Source organism: Hyla sarda, chromosome 6 (assembly GCF_029499605.1).
Source record: "Hyla sarda isolate aHylSar1 chromosome 6, aHylSar1.hap1, whole genome shotgun sequence".
Lineage (NCBI taxonomy): Eukaryota > Metazoa > Chordata > Amphibia > Anura > Hylidae > Hyla > Hyla sarda.
In genome coordinates, this window is record NC_079194.1 from 61,519,690 (window position 1) to 61,546,248 (window position 26,559).

The window sequence follows — 26,559 nt, forward strand, 5'->3', positions numbered from 1 at the left end:
GTGTGTTTAAAAGGAAAGGAAACAGAATATTTGGGTCTCTCCCTTGGAAACAGTATGCTGGCTGTTAGAGGGGGAGACACGCGAACCCTGTTCAGGTAACACGCAGAAGGAGCTGCAAGTGGTCCAAGAAGTGGTGTGAACTGTGAGTAACAGGTTGCAGGAGACACATGTTTAACTGGCTGAGGGTAGCTCACCAGTTCGTAGTCAGGGCATGCTGAAATGTATAGTCAGTGACCAGACGGTCTAGGACTTTATTTTGTTCCTGTTTGTGTTTTTGTTTTACCTGCAACCTGTGGAAATAAAGCTGGCGAGGAGCCAGACTTGTATGCGGAACTGTGGTCTGTGGTCTGTGGTGTTATTGTGAGGAACGTGTCCCGTGGCAAGTGACCAGGACGATCCCAGAGCTAATCCCCAAGAGGAATCCTTACAATATATATATATATATATATATGTGTGTATATATATGTGTATATATATATATATATATATATATATTAGCAATAAAAAAAGATGTGCACTTGTGCAAAGATGTGATCCCACTTGCCTCTACTGCGTCTCGGACGAGACTGGACCCAAGTCTCTTGAAATATGAAAGACAAACCAAAATGTCCAGAGCAGTCTCGATACAATACGGGTATTTTATCCATCAATAAGCGAACATGATGAACAGGTGACGCGTTTCGGCCACAGTGTGTGGCCTTAGTCATACTGATAGACTGCGCTGGACAATAATAAAATATAAATAATATATATAATGTTATGTGTGTGTGTATGTATATATATATATATATATATATATATATATATATATATATATATAGAAGACAGGTCAACCTCTGTGCCTGTGAATACCCAGGCAGCCAGCCCAGGATCAATGTGGTCATAGTCCCGAAATCACAGCACCAGTCAGGCCATGGATCTTGAAAACTGGATTACTTTATTCTCCCCACAACAAATGCAACGTTTCGGCAATAGTAGCCTTTATCAAGCATAGTACAAATACAAAAAGTGCACATATAACAGGATGAAAAATAGATGAAACCTAGAATGAGGAACCTAGAATTTAGGATTCTATGAGCATCCTGTTCAGTGTAGGAAAAGGTGTTGGGGGTATTGTCACCTGACATTTCTATTCCTGTCGGTGTTGTCATCTTTCCAGTTCCAATCCTCACTCCGTGCATGTCCCGTAATGGCAAACAGGTAGAAGACAGGAGTGTAAGATAGCACTGGGGTCGACCTCTGTGCCTGTGAATACCCAGGCAGCCAGCCCAGGATCAATGTACCGTATATACGGTACTCGAGTATAAGCAGAGTTTTTCAGCAAGATTTTTTGTGCTGAAAACGCCCCCCTCGGCTTATACTCGACTGAACTCTCCGCCTGTCAATCCCTTCATCAGTGGTCTTCAAGCTGCGGACCTCCAGATGTTGCAAAACTACAACTCCCAGCAAGTCCAGACAGCCATCGGCTTTCCGGGCATGCTGGATGTTGTAGTTTTGAAACCTCTGGAGGTCCGCAGGTTGACAACCACTGCGGCCTTCGTCATCATCCAGCCCCCCCCCCCCCTTTTTGTTTTGTACTCCCCTCGGCGGGAAGTTAGGGTGAGCTGGTCCAGGCCATCTATGCTGCAGGGACCATCCGGTGGGGAGGGTTAGTTGTTGCGGGCTGTCCATTTTCACCGGGGGGGCCTCTTCTCCGCGCTTCGGCCCCGGCCCCAGAGTAGTGACATTGCCTTGACGACGACGCACAGGGACGTTGCGTCCCTGTGCGTCGTCATCAAGGCAATGTCACTACTCCGGGGCCGAAGCACGGAGAAAAGGCCCCCCCGGTGAAAATGTACAGCCCGCAACGACTAACCCTCCCCACCGGATGGTCCCTGCAGCATAGATGGCCCGGACCAGCTCACCCTAACTTCCAGCCGAGGGGAGGTGAGTACAAAACAAAAAGGGGGGGGTCTGGATGATGACGAAGGCCACAGTGGTCTTCAACCTGCGGACCTCCAGAGGTTTCAAAACTACAACACCCAGCATGCCTGGACAGCCGATGGCATTCAGGGAGTTGTCGTTTTGAAACCTCTCGAGGTCCGCAGGTTGAAGACCACTGAGGGGGGATGATGACGAAGGCCACAGTGGTCTTCAACCTGCGGACCTCCAGAGGTTTCAAAACTACAACTCCCAGCATGCCTGGACAGCCAATGGCTGTCCGGGCATGCTGGGAGTTGTAGTTTTGCAACATCTGGAGGTCTACAGGTTGAAGACCACTGATGAAGGGATTGACAGGTGATGATGAAAGGGGAGGGGGGTTGATTACATGGGGGATGATGTATTTCCCACCCTAGGCTTATAGTCGAGTCAATATCTTTTCCTGGGTTTTTGTGTAAAATTAGGGGCCTCGGCTTATATTCGGGTCGGTTTATACTCAAGTATATACGGTAGTCAAAGTGGGGAGAATAAAGTAATCCAGTTTTCATGATCCATGGCCTGGCTGGTGCTGTGATTTAAGGACTTTCAATTCATCAATAGAATCATTCTCAAGCAGAGTGATACAAAGCATTATGGGGCTTTTTATGCCCAGCCTAGTGATTACAACAAATTCATATGTGATGACTTAATATATAATATCCTATAAATATAAAAAAAAACACTGCATATTACAAACTACAAAATCTCAATACATCATTTCTTTATCAAAAAGTGCCAAATTGTCCAAGGTGTTAATATTAATTTATGCATCTAAAAGTATAAAATATACCGTATATACTCGAGTATAAGCCGACCCGAATATAATCCGAGGCCCCTTATTTCATGCCAAAAACCCAGGAAAAGTTATTGACTCGACTATAACCCTATAATACATCATCCCTCCCCCATGTCATCATCCAGACCCCCATCAACACCCCCGTCATAATCACCCTGTCATCATCCCCCCCCTTCATCATCACCACCTGTCAATCCCTTCATCAGTGGTCTTCAACCTGCAGACCTCCAGATGTTGCAAAACTACAACTCCCAGCATGCCCGGACAGCCATCGGCTGTCCGGGCATGCTGGGAGTTGTAGTTTTGAAACATCTGGAGGTCCGCAGATTGAAGACCACTGCGGCCTTCGTCATCATCCAGACCCCCCTTTAGTTTTCTACTCCCCTCCCCTCGGTGGGAAGGAAGGGTGAGCTGGTCCGGGCCATCTATGCTGCAGGGACCGTCCGGTGTGGAGGGTTAGTCGTTCCGGGCTGTCCATTTTTACCGGGAGTCCCTCTTCTCTGCTCCGGGCCGGCCCCGGCCTAGTGACGTTGCCTTGACGACGACGCACAGAGACGTCCGTACGCAGCACCCTGCGCATGAACGTCCCTGTGCGTCGTCGTCAAGGCAATGTCACTAGTCCGGCTCACCCTTCCTTCCCACCGAGGGGAGGTGAGTAGAAAACTAAAGGGGGGTCTGGATGATGACGAAGGCCGCAGTGGTCTTCAACCTGCAGACCTCCAGATGTTTCAAAACTACAACTCCCAGCATGCCCGGACAGCCATTGGCTGTCCGGGCATGCTGGGAGTTGTAGTTTTGCAACATCTGGAGGTCCGCAGGTTGAAGACCACTGAGAAAGGATTGACAGGCGGAGAGTTCACTCAAGTATAAGCCGAGGGGGGCATTTTCAGCACGAAAAATCGTGCTGAAAAACTCGGCTTATACTCGAGTATATATGATCTTGAAAAAACATGGGTTGAATAAAAGTCACAGATTTTTTCACTATTCCTGGAGTGCTGCATAGCTGGTTTTCTATATGAAATGGACCGTGATCGGGTTCGGACCGCTGGCACCCATTTACTTTTGGATGTAGTGCTGCTATACATTCTGTATACGTGTGTGTATGTATATATATATATATATATATATATATATATATATATATATATATATATATATATATATAGATAGATAGACTTAATTTAAATTTTTACACTCCCACTGATCAAGAAAGAGGGCGAGCGTGGAAATATCTGGTTATACCAGATATATACCAGGTATATATTTTTTTTTATAGGTTTTTCTTAGTATATTATTTAATTTAGGGGGGGGGTTGAATTTTTATTGGGGATTTATATTTTTATATATATATATATATATATATATATATATTTATTTATTTATGTTTTACACTCCCACTGATAAAAAAAAATGAGCAGGGAAAAGTGCATGCCAGCGCGCTTGAATCCCCGCCTGCAGTGATCTCCGTCCAGCTTCTAATATCATTCTATGGGGCTGTCCAAAGAAGCTGCATGCCAGAGAGCTACAGCTTAATTCTCCCCACTTGTTCTCCTGACCGGTGGGGGTCTCATCACTGAGACCCCGACTGATCAAAACTTTTCACATTTCTCTGTGAAATAAGTTTTTATTGTTTTTTTTTTCTTTTTTAAACGTGGACACTTTCATTGCCTCCCTCCACGGAAAGTTTATCGCATTTTCTCCATTTTGGATGCTATTGTTTTTCTGCTTCTTTTTCCAGTGTGTGTTCTTGTACACGACTTTGGTACTTGTTTTAGTGATATCGTGAGCTTCACAAGACTAGATCCAGATGGTGTTACAACTCAAGTTTATCTTGGATTCCTGTAAACACCTACCCACACTGAAATAGTTGGAATGAATAAAATATTGCAGATTGCGTTAAAGCCTGAATCACTTTTCCAGTGTGTATTGTTGGATTACCTAAGTATCGGGTGTACAGCATGTGAATAAACATTACTGCAATATTTGATTTGACTCAGTGTTTCCCAGCCAGTGTGCCTCCAGCTGTTGCCAAAACTACAACTCCCAGCATGCCCGGACAGCCTTTGGCTGTCCGGGCATGCTGGGAGTTGTAGTTTTGGCAACAGCTGAAGGCACATTGATTGGGAAACACTGAATAAAAGATGTCCAGCGGTAAGAAACTTATCCCCTATCCGCAGGATAGCAGATAGGTGTCTGATCGTGGGTGGTCCGACCGCTGGCATCCCCCGCGATCTCCCGTACACGCCCCCTCCATTCATCTCAACGTGCTTTAACATAGCAGAGCCGGGGTCCCATCAGTAGGGGATACGTTTCCTACCGTTGGACATCATCTTTAAATTATTGAAATTCTATATCAGCAGCTTATAGAACATTTACTATATTCATCATATTCAGATTTTTTTTTCTTAAGTACCGTAAATAATCACATCATATCTTATTCCTAAGCATTTTAAAACAGTGCATAAAAGTCAGTACAAAAAAAAAAAGCGAATGCTTAATTTGGGGAAAATACGTAGTTATAGGAAGCAAAACGTGGTTATAAATGGCTGTGCAGTAGGGGACCACAAGCAGCAGTATTGGTCAAGGATTTATTCTAGTTGCCTTTATAATAGCAATAGACATGGGATGGCTTGTACTCTGTTCCCTTTAGGCCTCCTTCACACTATGGGAATTCTGCTTAGGGATTCTGCTGCGCCATTCTAGCATTGGTGTGAATGGGCCTCCCCCTGAACCATTCACCCTGCGGAATTTCATTGGCAGAAAATTCTTGTTCATTCTTTCTGCTAAATTAGTGCAGGTCCGTCTGAAGGATTTTGGCGGCCGCTAAGACGAAATATTTGCCTCAGAGAAACCATGGGGGGAGATTTATCCAAACCTGTGCAGAGCAAAAGTTGCTCAGTTGCCCATGGCAACCAGTCAGATTTCTTCTTTCATTTTTAACCAGGCCTCTGCAAAATGAAAGAAGCAATCTGATTGGTTGCTATGGGAAACTGGGCAACGTTTCCTCTGCACAGGTTTTCCGCAGTGTGAACTTTACCCTTACAGTCTGTGAATTCCTAACATTGTTGAGATCGTGTATTTTAGAAACGCCATTGCTTAGCTACAGACCCATAGTGCCAATAAACATACGGTCAGGGCTATGATATGTTAACAATGACCAAACAGTGGAACAAACAATACAGAGTAAGAACCATCAACCTACCCAATGATGCCTGTCAGTGATCGCTCTAGTGATTGCTGTAAAACAAAGTGCAGGCGTACAACACATAAAACCTTTACCACGCTTCATTCTCTCAGAAGAAAGAGTTGGTAAATAGGCCGTTAAAGGGGTATTTCCAAGTTCAACATGGCATGTACTCATAAAATGCAGCTTTTTTGTGTATAAAGCAAAATGGATTTGTCAGACGATAACAACTTTATTCTGTTTATAGCTATACAGAGCAGGATTAGGTCAGATGATCTGATCTCTACCTTACAGAGTCACTGCCGTAGGAAAAAAGAAAAAAAATCTCATGCTACTGTTTTTACCTATATTTCACATAACCGTTCTTTAGAGAGTGTATTTAATTGAGATGTATATCTATGTAGAAGCAGTCAAATAGCAGCAAAATAGCAGAGACAGGGACATGGAAGTAACTTTGAATCAAATATTCTCCTTTTTAGTTTTCAGTAACAAAACAAATACAGCATTTAAAGGGGAACTCCATTACTTAACAACTTATCCCCTATCCACAGAATAGGGGATAAGTGTCTGATTGCAATGGGTCCGACTGCTGAGACCCTCCTCGAACTCCTGGCTGGTGCCAAGGCTCTCCTTATGCACAGAGCAGCCACTTCTCCGTGCAAGGAGCTGTGTCGACCACCACACGAATCGGTGGTCGACATGCCCCCTTTGTGTATCTATGAGAGCCAGAGAAACACAAGCGCTGTATATCCAGCTCTCCCATAGAGATGAATGGAGGGGGTGTGTCGGCCACCATTTTGTGTGGTGATGAACACAAATTCGTGCATGGGGGGTGCCAAAAGGGAGATCGCAGGGGTCCCAGCGGTAAGATCAGACACTTTTCCCCTATCCTGTGGCTAGGGGATAAGTTGTTAAGTAGTGGAATGCCCCTTTAACTTCAGACACCAAAAATACAAAATAAATCCTGCTTGTCTAGTGGTAGCTACAAAAAACCTTCTCCCTCTATACAGGTGGCTTACAACCAGCCACCCAACAAAACGGTAACCAAAAATGTATTACTTAAACAAGGTACATGTCCCTTTTTTAAAGACTGCCCACCACAGGACTATCAACTCTTATCAGAGGTTCCTCAAAGCCTCTTAGATTTAGTTACACCTTTTGTAAGGCCAGTATTAATTTGCCTCAGGACCTGTGCCGATTTATGGCCTGCCTGAAAATTTAGAGGGGCTCAGGGAGAGGATGGAAGACCCCACTACCAAACCTTCCTTTTATCTAATAAAAACCCAAGCCCCGTAGCAGGACTTAACAAATTTTCTAGCAAGCTAAGTCTTGACAGTGATTTAACTTTTTCCTAGATTTTCCCATGTCTTACCCAGCTTTCCCTTGATGAGATATGCATTTCCTGACACCTGGTGTCCACATATCACAGGTATTTTGGGGAAAATGAGCCATCCTCAGCGACCATTCCTGTCACTATCTAACAATATATAGTTATGTTAAAAAATGGATTGTTTCAGGGAAAATTTAAAGTTTTGTTTTTTCAGGATTGGACACGGCCAAGATAAAACAAGCAGGCGTTATTGGAGGTCAGACAAGCACTCGCAGAATTGGGGACTACAAAGTCAAGTATAACTACAATGACATGGAGTTGCTGAGGTGAGAAAAGCTGTTCTGCAGTGTCATTTTATCAACCTGGGACACTAATGTTTCTATAACCTAGCCATATGCGTAAGATTAATATCAGCTCGAATGTGGGAAATTTATAATACTTTGAATCGCACCAGACTAAACTAGCAGATGAGAGGATTAAATAGCACAGCAGTGCAGTGGTGATTTTGGTGACAAATTTCATTTTAATTTAAGTCATTGACTTTTGACTAAAATACCATCTTAATTTTAGTGTTATTTAAAGTGTACCTGTCGTCAACAAAAACTTTTTATATAATGTGGATAATACCATTATATGTATATTTGTAATAAACATTGGTTAAAAAATATGTATATTTGTGTCTCTGAGGAGTCCAAATACATGAAGTGAGGGTGCACAAGCAGGGCTCTGTGCACCGAGGACAAGCAGGGCTCTGTGCACCGAGGACAAGCAGGGCTCTGTGCACCGAGGACAAGCAGGGCTCTGTGCACCGAGGACAAGCAGGGCTCTGTGCACCGAGGACAAGCGGGGCTCTGTGCACTGAGGACAAGCAGGGCTCTGTACACCAAGGAAAAGCGGGGCTGTGTACACTGAGGACAAGCGGGGCTCTGTACACTGAGGACAAGCGGGGCTCTGTGCACTGAGGACAAGCAGGGCTCTGTACACTGAGGACAAGCAGGGCTCTGTACACTGAGGACAAGCAGGGCTCTGTGCAGTGAGGACAAGCAGTGCTCTGTACACTGAGGAGAAGCAGGGATCTGTACAGTGAGGCTCTGTGACATGCTATAGGCTCACACATGAGGATGATTGACAAGCCGGAAGCCTGCACAGAGCCCTGCTTGTCCTGCCCTCACTTCCAGTATTTGGACTCCTCACAGGCAATAGCTGCAGGGACAGCACTTTTTCACCCATAAATATACACATTTTTTAACCAATGTATATTACAAATATACATATAATTGTAATATCTACATTTATATAAAAGGTTTTTGTTGACGACAGGTACACTTTAATACCTTCTGATCGGGTCTCAGAAGTGAGACTCGGTGTGATCAATCCCTCAGCCCCTGTACTACTGCTCCCAACATGGAACAGACCCTGTTCCATGACTGGGGTAGGATTTACTCGTTTTTGAGTAATTTCCCGACAGATCAGAGCTGTCTGGTTTTGGTGAAGCAAAAGTCACACATTTTCCTGTGAGTGTTTCGTCATACTCGGAGTGTTTTTGCTTTTTTGTCGGGATCACGCCCCTTTTTCAGCTAACGACGCCCATTTTGACGGGTTTAAAAAACACTCTGATTGAATTAGGGCCATTATGCTTGCTATACATATTGTCAGCTGAAACCACCGATTTTTGCAGGACCAGCTGACTATCTAATGTGTATAGTGGCCTCAGAGGAAAGAAGGATCAGGCATGTTGGATTTAAACCTGTCTGATCCTTTTGCTCTGAGGGGAGATAAGTCATCGTCATATTGTCTGACAGCAGGAGTCGGGGAGAGAGCTGAAATGTGATTTTTTTTTCCCCATTGATTGGAAGCAATAGATTTATGGTTATTTATTCTTATTACCATAAACACACAAATCATCCTCGTAAGTCCTTTGGCTCAGCGATATTGTTTAGTCTGCTCAGTTTTAATGCAGAAGCTGAAGTTTACATTTTTCTTATCAAATATCATAGGAAGGAGGAGGATAGTCTGCCAACAACAGGATAGGATAAGGAATAGAGCCATAGGATCCTTATTGATGTGACAAGCAATGACTACAAGAATGTCACAGATAGCAGTATTTTTGTCACAATCTGACAATAAAACGATGACCTAGGGTGGAAACACGCATTATTTTCTTTTTGCTGAATTTCGTTAGTAAAATCTACATTTGCAAAACTACAACTCCCAGCATGCCCGGACAGGCTGTCCGGGTATGCTGGGAGTTGTAGCTTTGCAACAGCTGGAGACACACTGGTGGGATTCAACCATGTGAACAGGGGACTTCTATGTTCCCTGTTTGAATGAAGAGGTAGTTGGGCCTGCACACTGACACTCCATTCACCGGAATGGGCCTGAACAGATAGCAGATTATAGCGATTGACTATCTTCGTCAGACCTGTTGCACATGTCTGACCACCGCTCCATTCCAACAGGGGAATATCCCATATATTGTTGTCATATCCCGTCCTCCTATCCGGTCCTCATATACGGTCCTCATATCTCGTCCTCATCTCGACCTCATATCTCGACCTCCTATTCCATCCTCCTATGCTGTCCTCATATCTCGACCTCATATCTCGACCTCATATCCCGTCCTCATATCTCAACATCATATCTCGACCTCCTATCTCAACCTCATATCCTGTCCTCATATCCTGACCTCCTATCCCGACCTCCTATCCCGACCTCATATCCCATCCTCATGACCTCCTATCCCCTCCTATCTTGACCTAATATCCTGACCTCATATCCCATCCTCATATATCGACCTCCTATCCCGTCCTCCTATCCAGACCTCCTCTCTTTGTGAGATGGGGTGTGGCTTGCAAGCCGGATTGACACATTCACCAGGAGATGCAGAGCGGAGCTTGTGGAGTAAAGTGCTGGAAGTCCCATATACTTGCATGGGACTTGAAACAAAAACCCATCTTTTATATAAGGGTGTAGGTAAGGGTTAATTTGATTATCATATCTTTTTATTTGAAATATAAGTAATATGTGTACCAGGTATTATTGAAATATCGCCAGCCATACAGAAGTAATGTGGGATCATACATTTCCCATTGATTTGCATGGGACTGTAAACAAAAACCCTGATCCTCACAAATGGGCGTAGTTAAGGGTAAAAATTAATTATCCTATATTTTAAGTGGACATATAAGTAATATGTGACCAAGTATTCTTGAAATATCTCCAGCTGTTTGGAAGTTATGCAGTAACATATATTTCCCATAGACTTGTATGGGACTTTAAACAAAAATCCTGACCCTTTCAAATAGGGGTGATTAAGGGTTAAATTACCCATCCTATGTTTGTTGCTGACATATAAGTAACATGTGTGCCAAGTTTCATGTGAATATCTTCAGCCGTTTGGACGTGATGCTGGAACATACATATACACACACACACTGGGGGGAATTCATCATTGGTGTTACCCTGGTTATGTGGTGTACATTTGTCTCACATTTTGTTTCAGATGCTATTTTGAGACTTTTCATTGTGACTTTTGCTTTAGAAGGTTTTTCTAAAGGAACTTACCAAGTCATGATTTCAGTTGAAATGAATTCATGAAATGCGACTTTTCAGTTTGTCGCATCCTTTTGTCTTAACTGCACTCAGTTAGGCGCAAATCAACACCAGCCCTGACATGGCTTGCAAAACTGACTGTTGACATCATTATTAAAAAGTCACACATTTTGTCAGAGGAATCGCCATACAAAGTGGAGTACTGAAGTAAGAAATGTGATCAGCACCAGATTTATCCCATGCCCTGCACCGTATAGTACATTTGGTGCAGGTACAAAATTTCCTCCACATGAATTAATGGGATAAAAAAACGCTCACCTACACCACTCTTGATGAATGACCCCCATTGAGTTTTATATATATATATAGATTCATATGCCGCCTGCTCAGCTAATCAGTGGACGAGACAGGACACCTCTGTGGCCAGTGAGTTGCTGAGCTGGCAGGTCCTGCACCGAGCGTCTCGGAAGCTAGGTATGTAAAGGTATTTCTATGTATAGGTATGTAGGTATCGACCGATATCGATTTTTTTAGGGCCGATACCGATAATCTGTGGACTTTAAGGCCGATAGCCGATAACTTATACCGATATTGCGGTATAAATTATCGGCTATTTCAGCGTCCAACCACCGCCGCAGCCCCATTGCCTCCCTCATCCCCGGTTTTATAATTACATGTTCCTGGGGTCCGCGCTACTTCTGGCTCCTGCGGCGTCCTGAGTAATGCAGGAGCCAGAAGTAGCGCGGGCCCCGGGTACAGGTAATTATAAAACCGGGGATGGGGGAGGCAATGGGGCAGTGGCGGTCTCTGGGTGGGGGGTGCGAGGATTGGGGCATTATCGGATTATCGGCAAGGTAATTGCCGATACCGATAACGTCCAAAATCGTGAATATCGGCCAAACCGATAATCGGTCGATCCCTATAGGTATGTATAGGGACTTGGTATGTATAGGGTTTTTTTTATGCATAGGTATGCATATTTTTTTATGCATAGGGACTAGGTATTTATAGGGTTATTAATGTATAGGGACTAGGGCTGGGCGGTATACCGGTTCATACAGAATACCGAAATTTTTGGCCTGCAGGACATGAATTTTTCCCCATACCGCAATACCGGTTTGGCTCCTCCCCCTTGGGAATGAATGAATTATCAGCCCAGCGCTGCACTGTCCCCACATCGGGGAACTAAACATATGTGACCTGCCAGCGCTGTTCTGCTCCCCCCCCCCCCCCCCCCCAACCAAATCATGTTACCCGCCAGCGCTGTTCTGCTCCCCTCCACCAAATCATGTTACCCGCCAGCGCTGTTCTGCTCCCCCCCCCCCCCAATTAATTATCAGCCCAGCGGGGTACTACTCACATATGTCACCCGCAAGCACTGCCCTCCTCCTCTTTGTTGCGGACCGCTGGCGCTGGAACTCTATACTGTACGCCAGTGGTCTCCAACCTGCGGACCTCCAGATGTTGCAAAACTACAACTCCCAGCATGCTGGGAGTTGTAGTTTTGCAACAGCTGGAGGGCCGCAGGTTTCAGACCACTGCTGTACGCTGTATCCCTATGCCCGGGCTGCAAAAGATAAAGAAAATAAACTTTCTTTATCGGCTCCATTGGGGGACACAGACCGTGGGTGTATGCTGCTGTCTCTAGGAGGTGTGACACTATGGTAATAAAAAAAAAGTCTGCTCCTCCCAGCAGGATATACCCGCCTCCAGGCCCTGAGCTAATCAGTTTAAGCTTAGTGTCTGAAGGAGGTGGACATGGTCTGGAATTCTCCAGACCAGGTCTTCTGATTTTTTGTTTTCCTAGTATAGGGACGTGTTTAGTTTTTTATTCCGTTTTCTTTCCTGTTTTCAGGTGGGGACTCAGGAACTGCGGCTCACTGTTTCCCCATTGCGAGTAAGGGGGCACAGACATTGTGTATATGCGCTGTTCACCCCCCCCCTCGCCAACGGTCAGCTCCTGGGTTGGTACCTCATGGGTCTGGGTCCCCCTATTTTCCCTGCTCGCCTCGCTCGCGCATAGCAGCCAGGCGTGATGCAGGTGACAAAAGCTAACTGAAGACTTCACTGAAGACTCCATTAGGTAAGTTCTTCTTTTCTCCTTAGGTGCGGACTTGCAACCTCTGGAGACCCCCTGTTTTTGGCCCACCTTTTCAGGTTATGGGGCTGGCTTATACAGGGGCTGGACTTTTATTCTGGGGGAGCAGTTGCATCTTAAGGGGCATGTAATCTATGTTTTACATTGTGTACTTCACTGTGTGTGTGTGTGTGTGGTTACTTGCGGCTATGAGCGCAGCGCCTTATATGCGACTGACAGCCGCGGCGCTTGTACGGGCCGAGCGCTCTGAGTGCCGGCTTATTTTCACTTTCTCCGGCAGTCTCTGCCGGCGTATAGGCCGCCCGCTCTTTTCCCCCGAGCGCATATGCGGCTGACATGTGCGCTCGGGACAAGGAGCGGGCACCATTACAGCTTCTTCTCGGTCAGTCTATAGCTCCGCCCACAGGGCTGTCGGAGCTCTTCAGAGGCGTGAAGTAGCCTCCAATCAGCGCCGTGGGCGCGATTTTCAGTTAGAAGGGGCCAATTAGTTAGTGCCTCTGCTTCAGGCACGCCCCTCTCTACTATTGGCTGGCCTGTTTCTTACACTCTAGCTGCACGGAGCCGAGTTCTCCTCACTGCAGCTGCCAGGGGACACAGACTAGGGTGAGAAAGTTCCTGTCTCTTTTCTCTTTATGTCCGTACCCAGAGCTGTTCCCCCCCTCTAAACAGAAACCTGGAACGTCAGTGACTTATTTTGTCTCTAAGCACTGTAATACCAAGATGCCCGGCTCTACTGAGCCCACTTGCCCTGCCTGCTCCACTGCTCCCCCTGATGCCCTTTCGGTTCCGGTGGATTCAGCCGCTCCACCAGCCTGGGTTTCTTCACTGACCCAGTATATGGCTGACTTGACCCAAGTCTCCCGTTCGGTGGCTGAGGCCTCCCGGGAAGTGGTGTCCGCCTTGAAGGGGTCTACCCGGCACTGGGCCTTTGAGAGGGCCCGCTCCGAGTCTCCACATACTTCACGCTCTCACAAGCGTACTAGGGGTGCCTCGTCTCACTCTTCCATTAAGTCTTCAGATAGACGTGGGCTTTCCCCTCATGGGTCCCGCCCCCCTGTCATCTGGGCACAAACGTCGCTCCTCCAGAGGACGTTCTCAGAGTCGCCGCTCTGCCACTCCAGAGCCTTGTACCCGGTCAGGGTCGCCCCCCTCCAGGACTGCCTCCACTCGTTCACATTCTCCTGGTGAACTGGCGGACAAGGCTTCCGAGCCGGCATCTGACTCAGAGGACCGCTCAAATTCAGTTGAAACGGTGAACTCATTGGTCGCAGCCATAAGAGACACCTTTCACTTAGAGGACCCAGGATCTTCGGATGTCACTCCAGGAGTATCCTTTCATAGTGCTAAGCCAACACCTCAAAGGTTCAGCTCTCACGCTGACTTTGACGCCATTCTGGAATCTGCATGGAAACATCCAGACAAGAGGTTCCCGGGAATCAAGACGATTCAAGAACGTTATCCATTTGACAAGAACCTTGTCACTAAGGTGGTTTCCCCTCCCTCAGTGGATCTGCCAATCTCCCGGATCTCTAAGGCGACTACACTGCCTCTGGCAGATGCCGCTGCCTTCAAGGATTCCACGGACAAGAAGGTAGAATCCTTAGCGAAGTTTGCCTCTGAAGCAGCTGGCTCTTCTCTACTTCCTATCTTTGCCTCGCCATAGGCATCCAAGGCCCTGTTGGAGTGGTGCCAAAAGCTCCATCAGGATATCTTAGCGGGATCCCCCCCCCAGAGGATCTGTCTGCTCTGGCTCTAAATGCTCTAAAGCTGGGGACTTCCTGTGCGCGGCTTCCATGCAGTCAGCCCGTTGTTCTGCCTTTGCTGTGGGTCACCAAGCGGCTCTCTGCCGCTCTATGTGGCCTAAAGCTTGGAATGCAGATGCCGCTTCCAAAAGGTCTCTCACTGAGCTTCCTTTAATGGGTGGCCGTCTTTTTGGCAAGCGCCTTGATGAGATTATGTCTGAGGCGACAGGAGGTAAGAGTTCCTTGTTGCCTCAAAATAAGGCTCGCCCTACTTCCCAAAGGAAGTCCTCTTCCTTTAGGTCCTTTCGGACCTTTGGCTCCAGCAAAGGGTCCGGGCAGGCGCCTTCGCGGGACAAGAATGCTCCCTCTTTCCAGGCGCGCCCGTCTTGGAAGTCGGAAACCAACCGCTCCGGCCGGTTTGCGCCCAAATCATGCAACCGTAAACCCACTTCTGCATGAAGTGAAGCCCCCACCTGCGTTTTTTTCTCGGGTGGGAGGTCGTCTCTTACTTTTTGGAGACATCTGGACCTCACACATTCAGGATTCTTGGGTCAGGGACGTGGTGTCCAACGGTTACCGAATCAAATTCCCCTCCCTCCCGAGGGATCGCCTTTTTTCGATCCCGGGCCCCCCGGTCTCGTTCTCTGGCGAAGCAGTTTCGAGAGGCTCTCCAGTCTCTGCTTCTCCAGGGGGTTATCGTTCCCGTTCCTCCAGGGGAACTGTTTCGGGGTTTCTATTCCAATCTTTTTGTGGTTCCCAAGAAGGACGGTTCTGTGCGACCAATCCTAGACCTCAAGCGTCTCAACAATCATCTTCTTATCCGCCACTTCCGAATGGAATCTCTCCTTTCGGTGGTGGCATCCCTGGAACAAGGGGAGTTTCTTTCCTCGGTGAACATCAAGGATGCCTACCTCCATGTGCCAATATTTCCAGGCCATCATCGGTACCTCCGCTTTGCGGTTCCGGAGGGGCATTTTCAATTCGTAGCCCTCCCCTTTGGCCTGGCCACGGCTCCTCGGGTCTTTACCAAGATCCTTGCGCCAGTGATGGGCCTGTTACGGTCGAGGGGAGTCTCGGTGATACCCTACCTGGACGACCTTCTCATCAAGGCTCCAACCAGAGCCCAGACTCTGGAGAATGTGGACGTCACTCTCCACACTCTGGATTGCTTCGGGTGGATGGTCAACCGGGACAAGTCAGTCCTCTCTCCTAACCAGTCTCTAACCTTCTTGGGACTTCGCTTCGACACGGCCTCTGCCCGAGTTTGCCTCCCGCCGGACAAACGCTGGTGCTTCTGTCGGGGGTCCGCTCCCTTCGGACCCAGGTCTCAGTCTCCATCCGCACTTGTATGGAAGTCCTGGGTCGGATGGTAGCAACTATGGAGGCCGTACCCTTTTCCCAGTTTCATTACCACCCTCTTCAACTGGCGATTCTCTCTCGGTGGGACAGGTCTCCTCTGTTCCTCGATCGTCAGATTGTTCTCCCTCGCAGGGTCCGTCAGTCTCTGCTCTGGTGGCTCCGCTCCCCCCTTCTTCTCCAAGGGCGGTCATTTCTTCCCCTTCACTGGCAGGTAGTTACAACGGATGCCAGCCTGTGTTCAGGGATTGGACGGTTCAGGGACTCTGGTCTCCCCGAGAGGCCCTTCTTCCGATAAATATAATGGAATTACGGGCGATTCTTCTTTGTCTTCTTCATTGGGAGTCCCGGCTTCAGTCCCGTCCTGTCCGCGTCCAGTTGGACAATGCCACGGCCGTGGCGTACATAAATCGACAAGGTGGCACTCGCAGCTCGGCAGCCATGGCCGAGGTGACCAAGATTCTCATCTGGGCGGAAAGCAAGGTTCCGGCCATTTCTGCAATTCACATTCCGGGGGTGCTCAACTGGGAAGCGGACTTCCTTAGTCGGTCCTCACCCGACCCCAGCGAGTGGTCTCTACATCCAGAGGTCGTCGCGCAACTCTGCGACCTCTGGGGCATTCCGGACATGGACCTCTTTGCGCCGCGGCACAATTGGAAGATCCTTCCTTTTGTGTCCAAGTCCCGGGACCCTCATGCTCTGGCCGTGGATGCCCTAGTGATTCCTTGGGCGGGATTTGCCCTACCCTATCTGTTCCCTCCCCTTCCGCTCCTTCCCAGTGTCCTGAGTAAGCTCAAAACAGAGGACGTCCCCGCCATTCTGGTAGCTCCAGATTGGCCCCGAAGGTCGTGGTACGCCCAAATTACAGTCTCTGCGTTTGACGGCGTGGCGGTTGAGACCGCGGTTTTGAGGGCCCTCGGGTTCTCTTCCCAAGTCATTCACACCATGCTCAGGGCTCGTAAGCCCTCTTCCGCAAGAATTTACCACCGTACTTGGCGGTTTTATTTTCGTTGGTGTGAAGCTCAGGACTTATCCCCTGTAACCTTCTCGGTTCCCCGTCTTCTCTCCTTTTTGCAGTCGGGTTTGGAACTGGGGTTGTCTCTCAGTTCCCTTAAAGGTCAGGTTTCGGCCCTTGCTATTCTTTTCCAGCGGCCTCTGGCTTCTAATTCTCATGTCCGGACCTTCCTTCAAGGAGTGGCACATGCTGTTCCTCCTTATCGGTCACCCTCTCCCCCTTGGGACTTGAATCTGGTTCTGAGTGCCCTCCAGGGTGAACCCTTTGAGCCCCTTAGAGAGGTGTCTCTCCGCCTCCTTTCTTGGAAAGTGGCATTTCTTGTTGCTATCACCTCCATCCGGAGGGTGTCTGAATTGGCAGCTCTCTCCTGCCGTTCTCCGTTTCTGGTGATCCACCAGGACAAGTTTGTTTTCCGGCCAGATCCTTCCTTTTTGCCTAAGGTGGTTTCGACCTTTCATCTCACTGAGGACATTGTCCTCCCGTCTTTTTGTCCTGCTCCTTCTCATCCTAAGGAGCGCTTACTACACAAGCTGGATGTAGTTCGGGCTGTTCGGTCTTATCTCTCCATCACTTCTTCGTTTCGTCAGTGTGATTCCTTTTTTGTCCTTACGGAAGGTCGTCGTAAGGGACAGTCTGCTTCCAAGGCCACCATTTCTCGGTGGATTCGGTCCGCCATTTCGGAAGCCTATCGCTGTAAGGGGAGGATTCCTCCTTTCAGGGTTGTGGCTCATTCTACCCGTTCTGTTGGGGCATCCTGGGCTCTCCAGAATAGAACCTCGGCCTCGCAGATTTGCAAGGCGGCTACCTGATCGTCTTTGCACACTTTATCGAGGTTCTACCGAGTTCATACCTTCGCATCGGCTGATGCTAGTCTGGGCCGTAAAGTGTTGCAGCCGGCAGTGGAACGGCCGTCTGCCTGACTGCTTATCTGCCCACCCAAGGGACGGCTTTGGTACCTCCCACGGTCTGTGTCCCCCAATGGAGCCGATAGAGAAAAGGAGATTTTTGTTTGCTTACCGTAAAATCTCTTTCTCGGAGGATCAATTGGGGGACACAGCTCCCGCCCTTTTTGGAGTTTCCTTTGGTTCTCTGTCCGAGGGTGTGTTCAGTTATGTCTTTTTTTTTTTCTTCTGGTTCTCGGACAGTTTGGGTTTTTCTTTGACCTGTTGGTCTTCTCCTATTGCTCTGGAACTAAAACTGATTAGATCAGGGCCTGAAGGCGGGTATATCCTGCTGGGAGGAGCCGACTTTTTTTTATTACCATAGTGTCACACCTCCTAGAGACAGCAGCAAACACCCACGGTCTGTGTCCCCCAATGGATCCTCCGAGAAAGAGATTTTGCGGTAAGTAAACAAAAATCTCCTTTTAACTTACCTACGTCAGCCTCACGCTGTTCCTTGGGACTGGAACGTCGGACAGCCGTCAGCCTATCACCGGCCGCAGCGATGTCCCGCCCCGGCCAGTGATAGGCTGAGCCCACTGTCATGTAAGGAGCTCTGGCCGGCTTCTTACATGACAGTGCGTTTAACCTATCAATGGCCGGGTCGGTGTCTGACGTTCCAGTCCCAAGGAACAGCGTGAGGCCGACGTAGGTAAGTTAGTTTATTTTTTTTATCTTTTGCAGCCCGGGCATAGGGATACAGCGTACAGCAGTGGTCTCAAACCTGCGGCCCTCCAGCTGTTGCAAAACTACAAATCCCAGCATGCTGGGAGTTGTAGTTTTGCAACATCTGGAGGTCCGCAGGTTGGAGACCACTGCCGTACAGTATAGAGTTCCAGCGCCAGTGGCCCGCAACAAAGAGGAGGAGGACAGTGCTTGCGGGTGACATTTGTGAGTAGTACCCTGCTGGGCTGATAATTAATTGGGGGGGGGAGCAGAACAGCGCTGGCGGGTAACATGATTTGGGGAGGGGGTGAAAGAAATACCGTTATATACCGTGGAACCGCCATAAGTTACAAAAATACCGTGATAAACATATTTGGTCATACCGCCCAGCTGTAATAGGGACTAGGGTATGTATAGGGGTTTTATGGATAGGGACATGGTATGTATAGGGTTTTTATGTATAGGGACTAGGGTATGTATAGGGTTTTTATGGATAGGGACAAGGTATGTATAGGGGTTTTATGTATAGGGACTAGGTATGTATAGGGTTTTTATGGATAGGGTCTATGTATGTATAGGGTTTTTATGGATAGGGTCTATGTATGTATAGGGTTTTTATGGATAGGGTCTATGTATGTATAGGGTTTTTATGGATAGGGACTAGGTATGTATAGGGGTTTTATGGATAGGGACTAGGTATGTATAGGGGTTTTATGTATAGGGACTAGGTATGTATAGGGTTTTTATTGATAGGGACTAGGTATGTATAGGGTTTTTATGGGTAGGGACTAAGTATGTATAGGGTTTTTATGGCTAGGGACTAGGTATGTATAGGGGTTTTATGGATGGGGACTAGGTATGTATAGGGTTTTATGGATAGGGACTAGGTATGTATAGAGTTTTTATGGATAGGGACTAGGTATGTACAGTCTTGCCTGCAAATGTTGGCACCCCTGAAAAAGCAAATTGCACATAATGTCACACCAAATTCCTAAAATGGGCCGAAGAAAATGATTGGCACCCTTTCAAAATTGTGGAAAAATAAGATTGTTTCAAGCATATGATGCTCCTTTAAACTCACCTGGGGCAAGTAACAGGTGTGGGCAATATAAAAATCACACCTGAAAGCAGATAAAAAAGGAGAGAAGTTCACTTAGTCTTTGCATTGTGTGTCTGTGTGTGCCACACTAAGCATGGGCAACAGAAAGAGAAGAGAACTGTCTGAGGACTTGAGAACCAAAATTGTGGAAAAATATCAACAATCTCAAGGTTACAAGTCCATCTCTAGAGATCTAGATTTGCCTTTGTCCACAGTGCGCAACATTATCAAGAAGTTTGCAACCCATGGCACTGTAGCTAATCTCCCTGGGCGAGGACAGAAGAGAAAAATTTATGAAAGGTGTCAACGCAGGATAGTCCGAATGGTGGATAAGCAGCCCCAAACAAGTTCCAAAGATATTCAAGCTGTCCTGCAGGCTCAGGGAGCATCAGTGTCAGCGCAAATTATCCGTTGACATTAAAATGAAATGAAACGCTATGGCAGGAGACACAGGAGGACCCCACTGCTGACACAGAGACATAAAAAGCAAGACTACATTTTGCCAAAATGAACTTGAGTAAGCCACAATCCTTTCAGGAAAAAGTCTTGTGGACAGATGAGACCAAGATAGAGCTTTTTGGTAAAGCAGATCATACTACTGTTTACCGAAAACGGAATGAGGCCTACAAAGAAAAGAACACAGTACCTACAGTGAAATATGGTGGAGGTTCAATGATGTTTTGGGGTTGTTTTGTTGCCTCTGGCACTGGGTGCCTTGAATGTGTGCAAGGCATCATGAAATCTGAGGATTGCCAAATAATTTTGGGTCGCACTATACAGCCCTGTGTCAGAAAGCTGGGTTTGCGTCCGAGATCTTGGGTCTTCCAGCAGGACAATGACCCCAAACATACGTTAAAAAGCCCCCAGAAATGGATGGCAACAAAGTGCTGGAGAGTTCTGAAGTGGCAGCAATGAGTCCAGATCTAAATCCCATTGAACATCTGTGGAGAGATCTTAAAATTGCTGTTGGGAAAAGGCGCCTTCCAATAAGAGAGACCTGGAGCAGTTTGCAAAGGATGAGTGGTCCAACATTCCGGCTGAGAGGTGTAAGAAGCTTATTGATGGTTATAGGAAGCCACTGATTTCAGTTATTTTTTTCCAAAGTGTGGGCAACCAAATATTAAGTTAAGGGTGCCAATAATTTTGTCCAGTCCATTTTTGGAGTTTGGTGTGACATTATGTCCAATTTGCTTTTTTTCCCTACCTTTTTTGGTTTAGTTCCAATACACACAAAGAGAATAAACTAGGTATGGGTAGGGTTTTTTAATTATAAGTTGTATTCAAAGGAGAAGTGACAATATCACTAGAATATATGTTTGTTGAATTGCTTTCTAATCAATGAAAAAATATTTATATCATGTTTATCATAAATAAATGTATATCCTGTTTATCATTAAATGTGTTCATTTCATTATCTTCATTGCTTCAATTGCTTGTTGTGCTCTTTTTCTCAGTGCAGCAAAATCTAAGCCAATCACAGCAGAGCCAGAAATCCATGGCTGCCAGACGCTGGACGGTGTGACTGGCTTCCTGGTGCTGATGTCAGAAGGGCTCTACAAAGCTCTGGATGCCGCACATGGACCTGGACAAGCAAACCAGGTGCCGTGTACTTTTATTTTATACATGTATTTCTACCTGCATTAAAAAAAAAAGACTACTAATAATAAATGCAGGTTAGTAGTTATAGTATCTACTATGATTATTTTCTCACTTCAATCTAAAGGAGATAGCAGCAATGATCGCCACAGAGTTCGCCAAGCAGGTGTCGCTGGATGATGTCGCTCAGGCAGTGGTGGAAAGGGTCAAGCGGATTCATCACGGCACTTTTGTCAGCGGTGGAGAGCGCGCCAAGTTCTGTACCAAACATGAGGACTTGACCCTTCTTGTCCGCAACCTGGGCTACCCTTTGGAAGAGGTTAACCAGACTACCCTTACCCCTACCCAGGGTTTGTGACCATTTTGCTTTAAAAAAAAAATTTCTTCTGTTTATTAATAATTTAGTCTCCATTTCTATAGTTAATGTGATCACTTGTTCTGCATTTTAGGTGGTCGTGTATACCCGGTATCTGTGCCATATTCCAATGCCCAGAACACCAGTAAAACCAGTGTCACTCTATCATTGGTTATGCCATCACAGGGAACAATGGTGAATGGTACTCATAGCAGTTCAACGCTGGATGGAACAACTCCAACGATGTAAGTATTATTCGAAATACTTTCTTTTAAGTGTTTATTCACACATACAGTGTCCTGTGCATATTTGATGTGCAGGATTTGAAGCTGCAGTTTTTATGCTGAGGATTTTGTTGTAAACTATATGACTGAACACAGCATCAAATCTGAAGCTTCCAATCCTGTGCATCAAATATGTGCAGGATACTGTGCATGTGAAATCACCCTAAGGGTACGTTCACACGTACGCAGATTTGATGCACAGGATTTTCTGCTGCAGATTTCAATGTAAACTAAATGACTGAGCACAGCTTCTAATCTGCAGTTACAAATCCTGCGCATCAAATCTGTGCAGGATCCTGTATGTGTGAACGTACCCTAAAGGGGTTTTCTGCCTTTTATTAAAATGTAACAATAATATACTGACTTCTTTTTGCAATGACACGATATACATGAATGTAACTATACAGCTAGCCTGACTGCAGTGTGGTGTATATATTGGCTTTATGGTCATGACTGAATGTATAACACATCATGGCACTTCTGATGTGAACAAAACACACCCGGGGGACCTGGGCATCGGGGATTCACAGCATTTTTCAAAATTCATCAACATTTTTTGAGTTTATTATTTGTTATGTTTTAATGATAGTCTCACAAAACATGTTGCTAACCTCAGAAAATATTTTGTCCATTTAAAGGGGTACTCCGGTGCTCCAGCGTTCTGAACATTTTGTTCAGAACGCTCAGAGCCGTAGGCCGTGATCGTAACGTCATGCCCCCTCGTGACGGCACACCGCCTCCATTCATGTCTATAGGGGATAAGATAGGGGATAAGATGTCTATCAGTGGAGTGCCCCTTTAAGTATTAAAAATTAAGCTTTCAAGAAATTTCTTAAAGATTAAAATAGATAAATGGAGATCTCCCATGCAGGGACTTTGATGGTCTGTTCTCAGGATAGCACAATCATATCCGTGGGGTCTGACTTTAAAAGCACAACAAACACATCTCCCCACCCCACCTCCCGTTCCATTGAGTTATTAATGTGGCTGCGGGGCTCTGGCGTGTGCTGCAACCTGTTTATAGTTTAACAGTAGTGGTTTGGCCATATGATCAACCACCAGGCCTAGCTAGTGCAATAGGTGGGGATGGCAGGAGCCGGACCCTTACCCATCTGATATTAATGACCCACCCTAAGTATAGGCTATTAGAATTAAAGGCCTAGAAACCCCCTTTAACGTGACATTCCCATCACATGATGATGTCCCCTATTCATAGGGGATAACAAGTTAATCAGAGGATGTCCAACCTCTGGGGCCCCCACCAATTCTGAGAAAGGGGACAAAATTGTGCCAGGAATGAATGGAATGAATTATTCTCCCTGCAGATAGGGGATAAGTTTTAACCCCTTAAGGACTCAGCCCATTTCGTTTTTTCCTCCTCTCCTTAAAAAAATCATAACTCTTTTATATTTTCATCCACAGACTAGTATGAGGGCTTGTTTTTTGCGCGACCAGTTGTCCTTTGTAATGCCATCACTCACTTTACCATAAAATGTATGGCGCAACCAAAAAAATACTATTTGTGTGGGGAAATTAAAAAGAAAACCGCAGTTTTGCAAATTTTGGAAGGTTTCATTTTCACGCCGTACAATTTACGGTAAAAATGACATGTGTTCTTTATTCTTTGGATCAATACGATTAAAATGATACCCATGATAACGTACTTTTCTATTACTGTTGCGCTTAAAAAAAATCGCAAACTGTTTAACCAAATTAGTACGTTTAAAATCCCCCTATTTTGAAGACCTATAACTTTTTAATTTTTTGGTATAAGCGGCGGTATGAGGGCTCATTTTTTGCACCGTGATCTGTACTTTTTATTGATACCATATTTGCTTATATAAAACTTTTAATACTTTTTTTATAAAAAAAATTTTGGAATAAAATGTTATAAAAAAAGCAGCTATTTTGGACTTCTTTTTTTTACGTTCTTGCCATTTCACGTTCACCGTACGGTGAAATAGGGAAAATGGGACAATTTACGTTTTTATTGGGGGAGGGGGTTTTTCAAATTTTTTTTTCTTTTATTTTTACACTTTTAATAGTCCCATAGGGGACTATTTATAGCAATCATTCGAGTTCAGTGCTATCAGTGCTTCAGTGCTATCATTCATGTTCAGTGCTATGCATAGGACATAGCACTGATCAGTATAATCGGTCATCTTCTGCTCTGGTCTGCTCGATTGCAGACCAGAGCAGAAGACCCGTGGAAGGCAGCGGAGGCTGGTGAGGGCAGCCCTGCAGGCGATCCGATCATCCATTCAAAGTACCGCGATGCTGCAGATGCCGTGATCTGTATTAATCACGGCATCTGAGGGGTTAATGGCGGACATCCGCGCGATCGCGAATGTCCGCCATTACGGGTGGGTCCTTGGCTGCTATCAGCAGCCGGGACCTGCCGCGCATGACGCGAGCATCGCTCCGATGCTCGCGGTTATGCAAAGGACGTAAATGTACATCCTAGTACGTTAAATACCAGCTCACCAGGACGTACATTTACGTCCTGTGTCATTAAGGGGTTAAAGTTGTGGAGTGCCTCTTTATGGTTCATTCTGGAACCCCTGATTATGTTATGTCATCTTCCTCCAGTCACTTTTCATTTTTATTCCTTTCTTTTCCTGTTTTTCATACAGGCAGTCACCAAGCGCAACTCTCCAGTCCACCAACACTCACACACAGAGCAGCAGCTCCAGCTCGGACGGTGGCCTCTTCCGCACTCGCCCGTCACCATCTCTTCAGCCCGACGAGGACGGCCGTGTAGAACCTTATGTGGATTTCACAGAGTTCTATCGACTCTGGAACATGGAACACGGTGAGCCCACAGCCTTAGCTACCGCTCAGTGAGACGGACGTTGCTTGTGGTCACCTGTGACTGTTGCATTATGTATTATAAACTGCAAGAAAGCGGACTTAAACATGGCGAGACCACCGCGTTGGAGAGAGAGCGGTCTTGGTTGTCACAATGTGGATTGGACGTCGCTATTTTTGTCCCTGTGGTACTGGTTGTGGTGCCCAAGGATGTTTTGTGTATATTTAATTCTCCGTTTGTTTCTGCTGTCTCCTGGTACACTGTAGCAGAGCCTCCTCCCTAAATATGACTGAACTTTGGTCTGGGACATAGGACGATGCACATTTAAGAGGTCACCGTCATCTTCACCCATATCGTGGATTATTCTTACATTTTGAAAGCAATAAATCTGTTGTTATAATATCCAGGGCTTTTACTTAAGAAGCCAGATTTTTCTTTCAGTAATGAAACATTCCAGTGAAATCAGATTAGATGGCTTCTTGTTTTCTTTGGGGAGACTATTGAGGCAGCTGCGGGGCCAATGTAAGCAAAGGGAATGGACACCGCAGCGAATGTTGTTTCTTCTATCGTCGTGAATTCTAAACTACTAAGTACGAAATGTGGAACTGTGAAAATGTCTAATTTTGCTTCTCACAGCTAGGCCTTACTTTACCCAGAGGAAGGATTGCTTCTGCTGCCCTAGTCCTATTTTCTGATCATGTGCCCTGATGACACCCAGCACCCCAGGAACATGATGTGCCAGCCCCCTAGATTTATTCCTATCTTTTACATACTTCTTTACAGCTAATTGTTAAAAATAAAAAAATAAATACAAATTTATGCTTTTAGAGCATTTTTTTTTTTTTCAAAGAGCGTGCCTCCAGCTGTTACAAAACTACATCTTCCAGCATGCAGGGACCGGCATTGGAGGCACCCTGGATGGGAGACAGTGGTCTATAGGATAGATCTCAAAACTGGACCCCCAGCCCTGGCAAAACTAAAACTCCCAGCATGCCTAATGGCACCCGAGGTACATGATGTGCCAGCCCCCTAGTTATACTTACTTCTTTACAGCTAATTGTATTAAAAAGAAATAAAAAAAAATAATATATATATATATATATATATATATATATATATATATACTGCTAGGGCAGTTTTTTCCCCAAATTGTATGCCTCCAGCTGTTGCAAAACTACAAACCCCAGCATGTCCGGACAGCCGTTGGCTGCCTGGGCATGCTGAGAGTTGTAGTTTTGCAACAGCTGGAGGTCCCTGGTTCAAACACCTATGCTATAGAGCAGTGTTTTTCAACCAGGACTCCTCCAGCTGTTGCGAAACTTCAACTCCCAGAATTGGGCATGCTTGGAGTTGTCGTTTTGCAACAGCTGGAGGCACACTGTTTGGGGGAAAAAACTGCTCTGAAAGCATAAAGAATGTTCAATCTTTTTATTTTTATTTTGTTTACAATTATCTGTAAAGAAGTTAGTAAACGATAGAGGTATTGCCTGGGTATGCTTAGAGTTGTAGTTTTGCAACAGCTTGCGCCCTGGTTAGGAAACACTGGTCTTAAACATAGGTCTCCAAACTGTCGACCTCCAGCTGTTGCAAAAACTACAACTCCCAGCTTGCCTAATGGCACCCAGGACCCAAGGCACATGATATATGCTTTTAGGGCAGTTGTTTTTTCCACCAAACAGTGTGCCTCCAGCTGTTGCAAACCTACAACATCCCGCATGCTTGGACAGCCAAAGGCTAGAAGCATATATCATGTGCCTCGAGTCCTGGGTGCCATTAG

The 26,559-nt window shown here is 46.1% G+C and overlaps 1 protein-coding gene across 1 annotated transcript in view; it reads left to right on the top strand.

Annotated features, from left to right (window-relative positions):
• The window catches only part of TAB1 (TGF-beta activated kinase 1 (MAP3K7) binding protein 1), a 75,442-nt gene extending 49,649 nt beyond the window's left edge, over positions 1-25,793 (top strand). The window contains exons 7-11 of the mRNA XM_056523900.1: positions 7,484-7,595; positions 21,193-21,337; positions 21,462-21,684; positions 21,784-21,934; positions 24,607-25,793. Of these exons, the coding sequence (XP_056379875.1) occupies positions 7,484-7,595; positions 21,193-21,337; positions 21,462-21,684; positions 21,784-21,934; positions 24,607-24,817 (842 nt within the window). The 3' untranslated portion in view covers positions 24,818-25,793. The remainder of the gene's footprint in view (positions 1-7,483; positions 7,596-21,192; positions 21,338-21,461; positions 21,685-21,783; positions 21,935-24,606) is intronic.
• Positions 25,794-26,559: the final 766 nt, after the last annotated feature.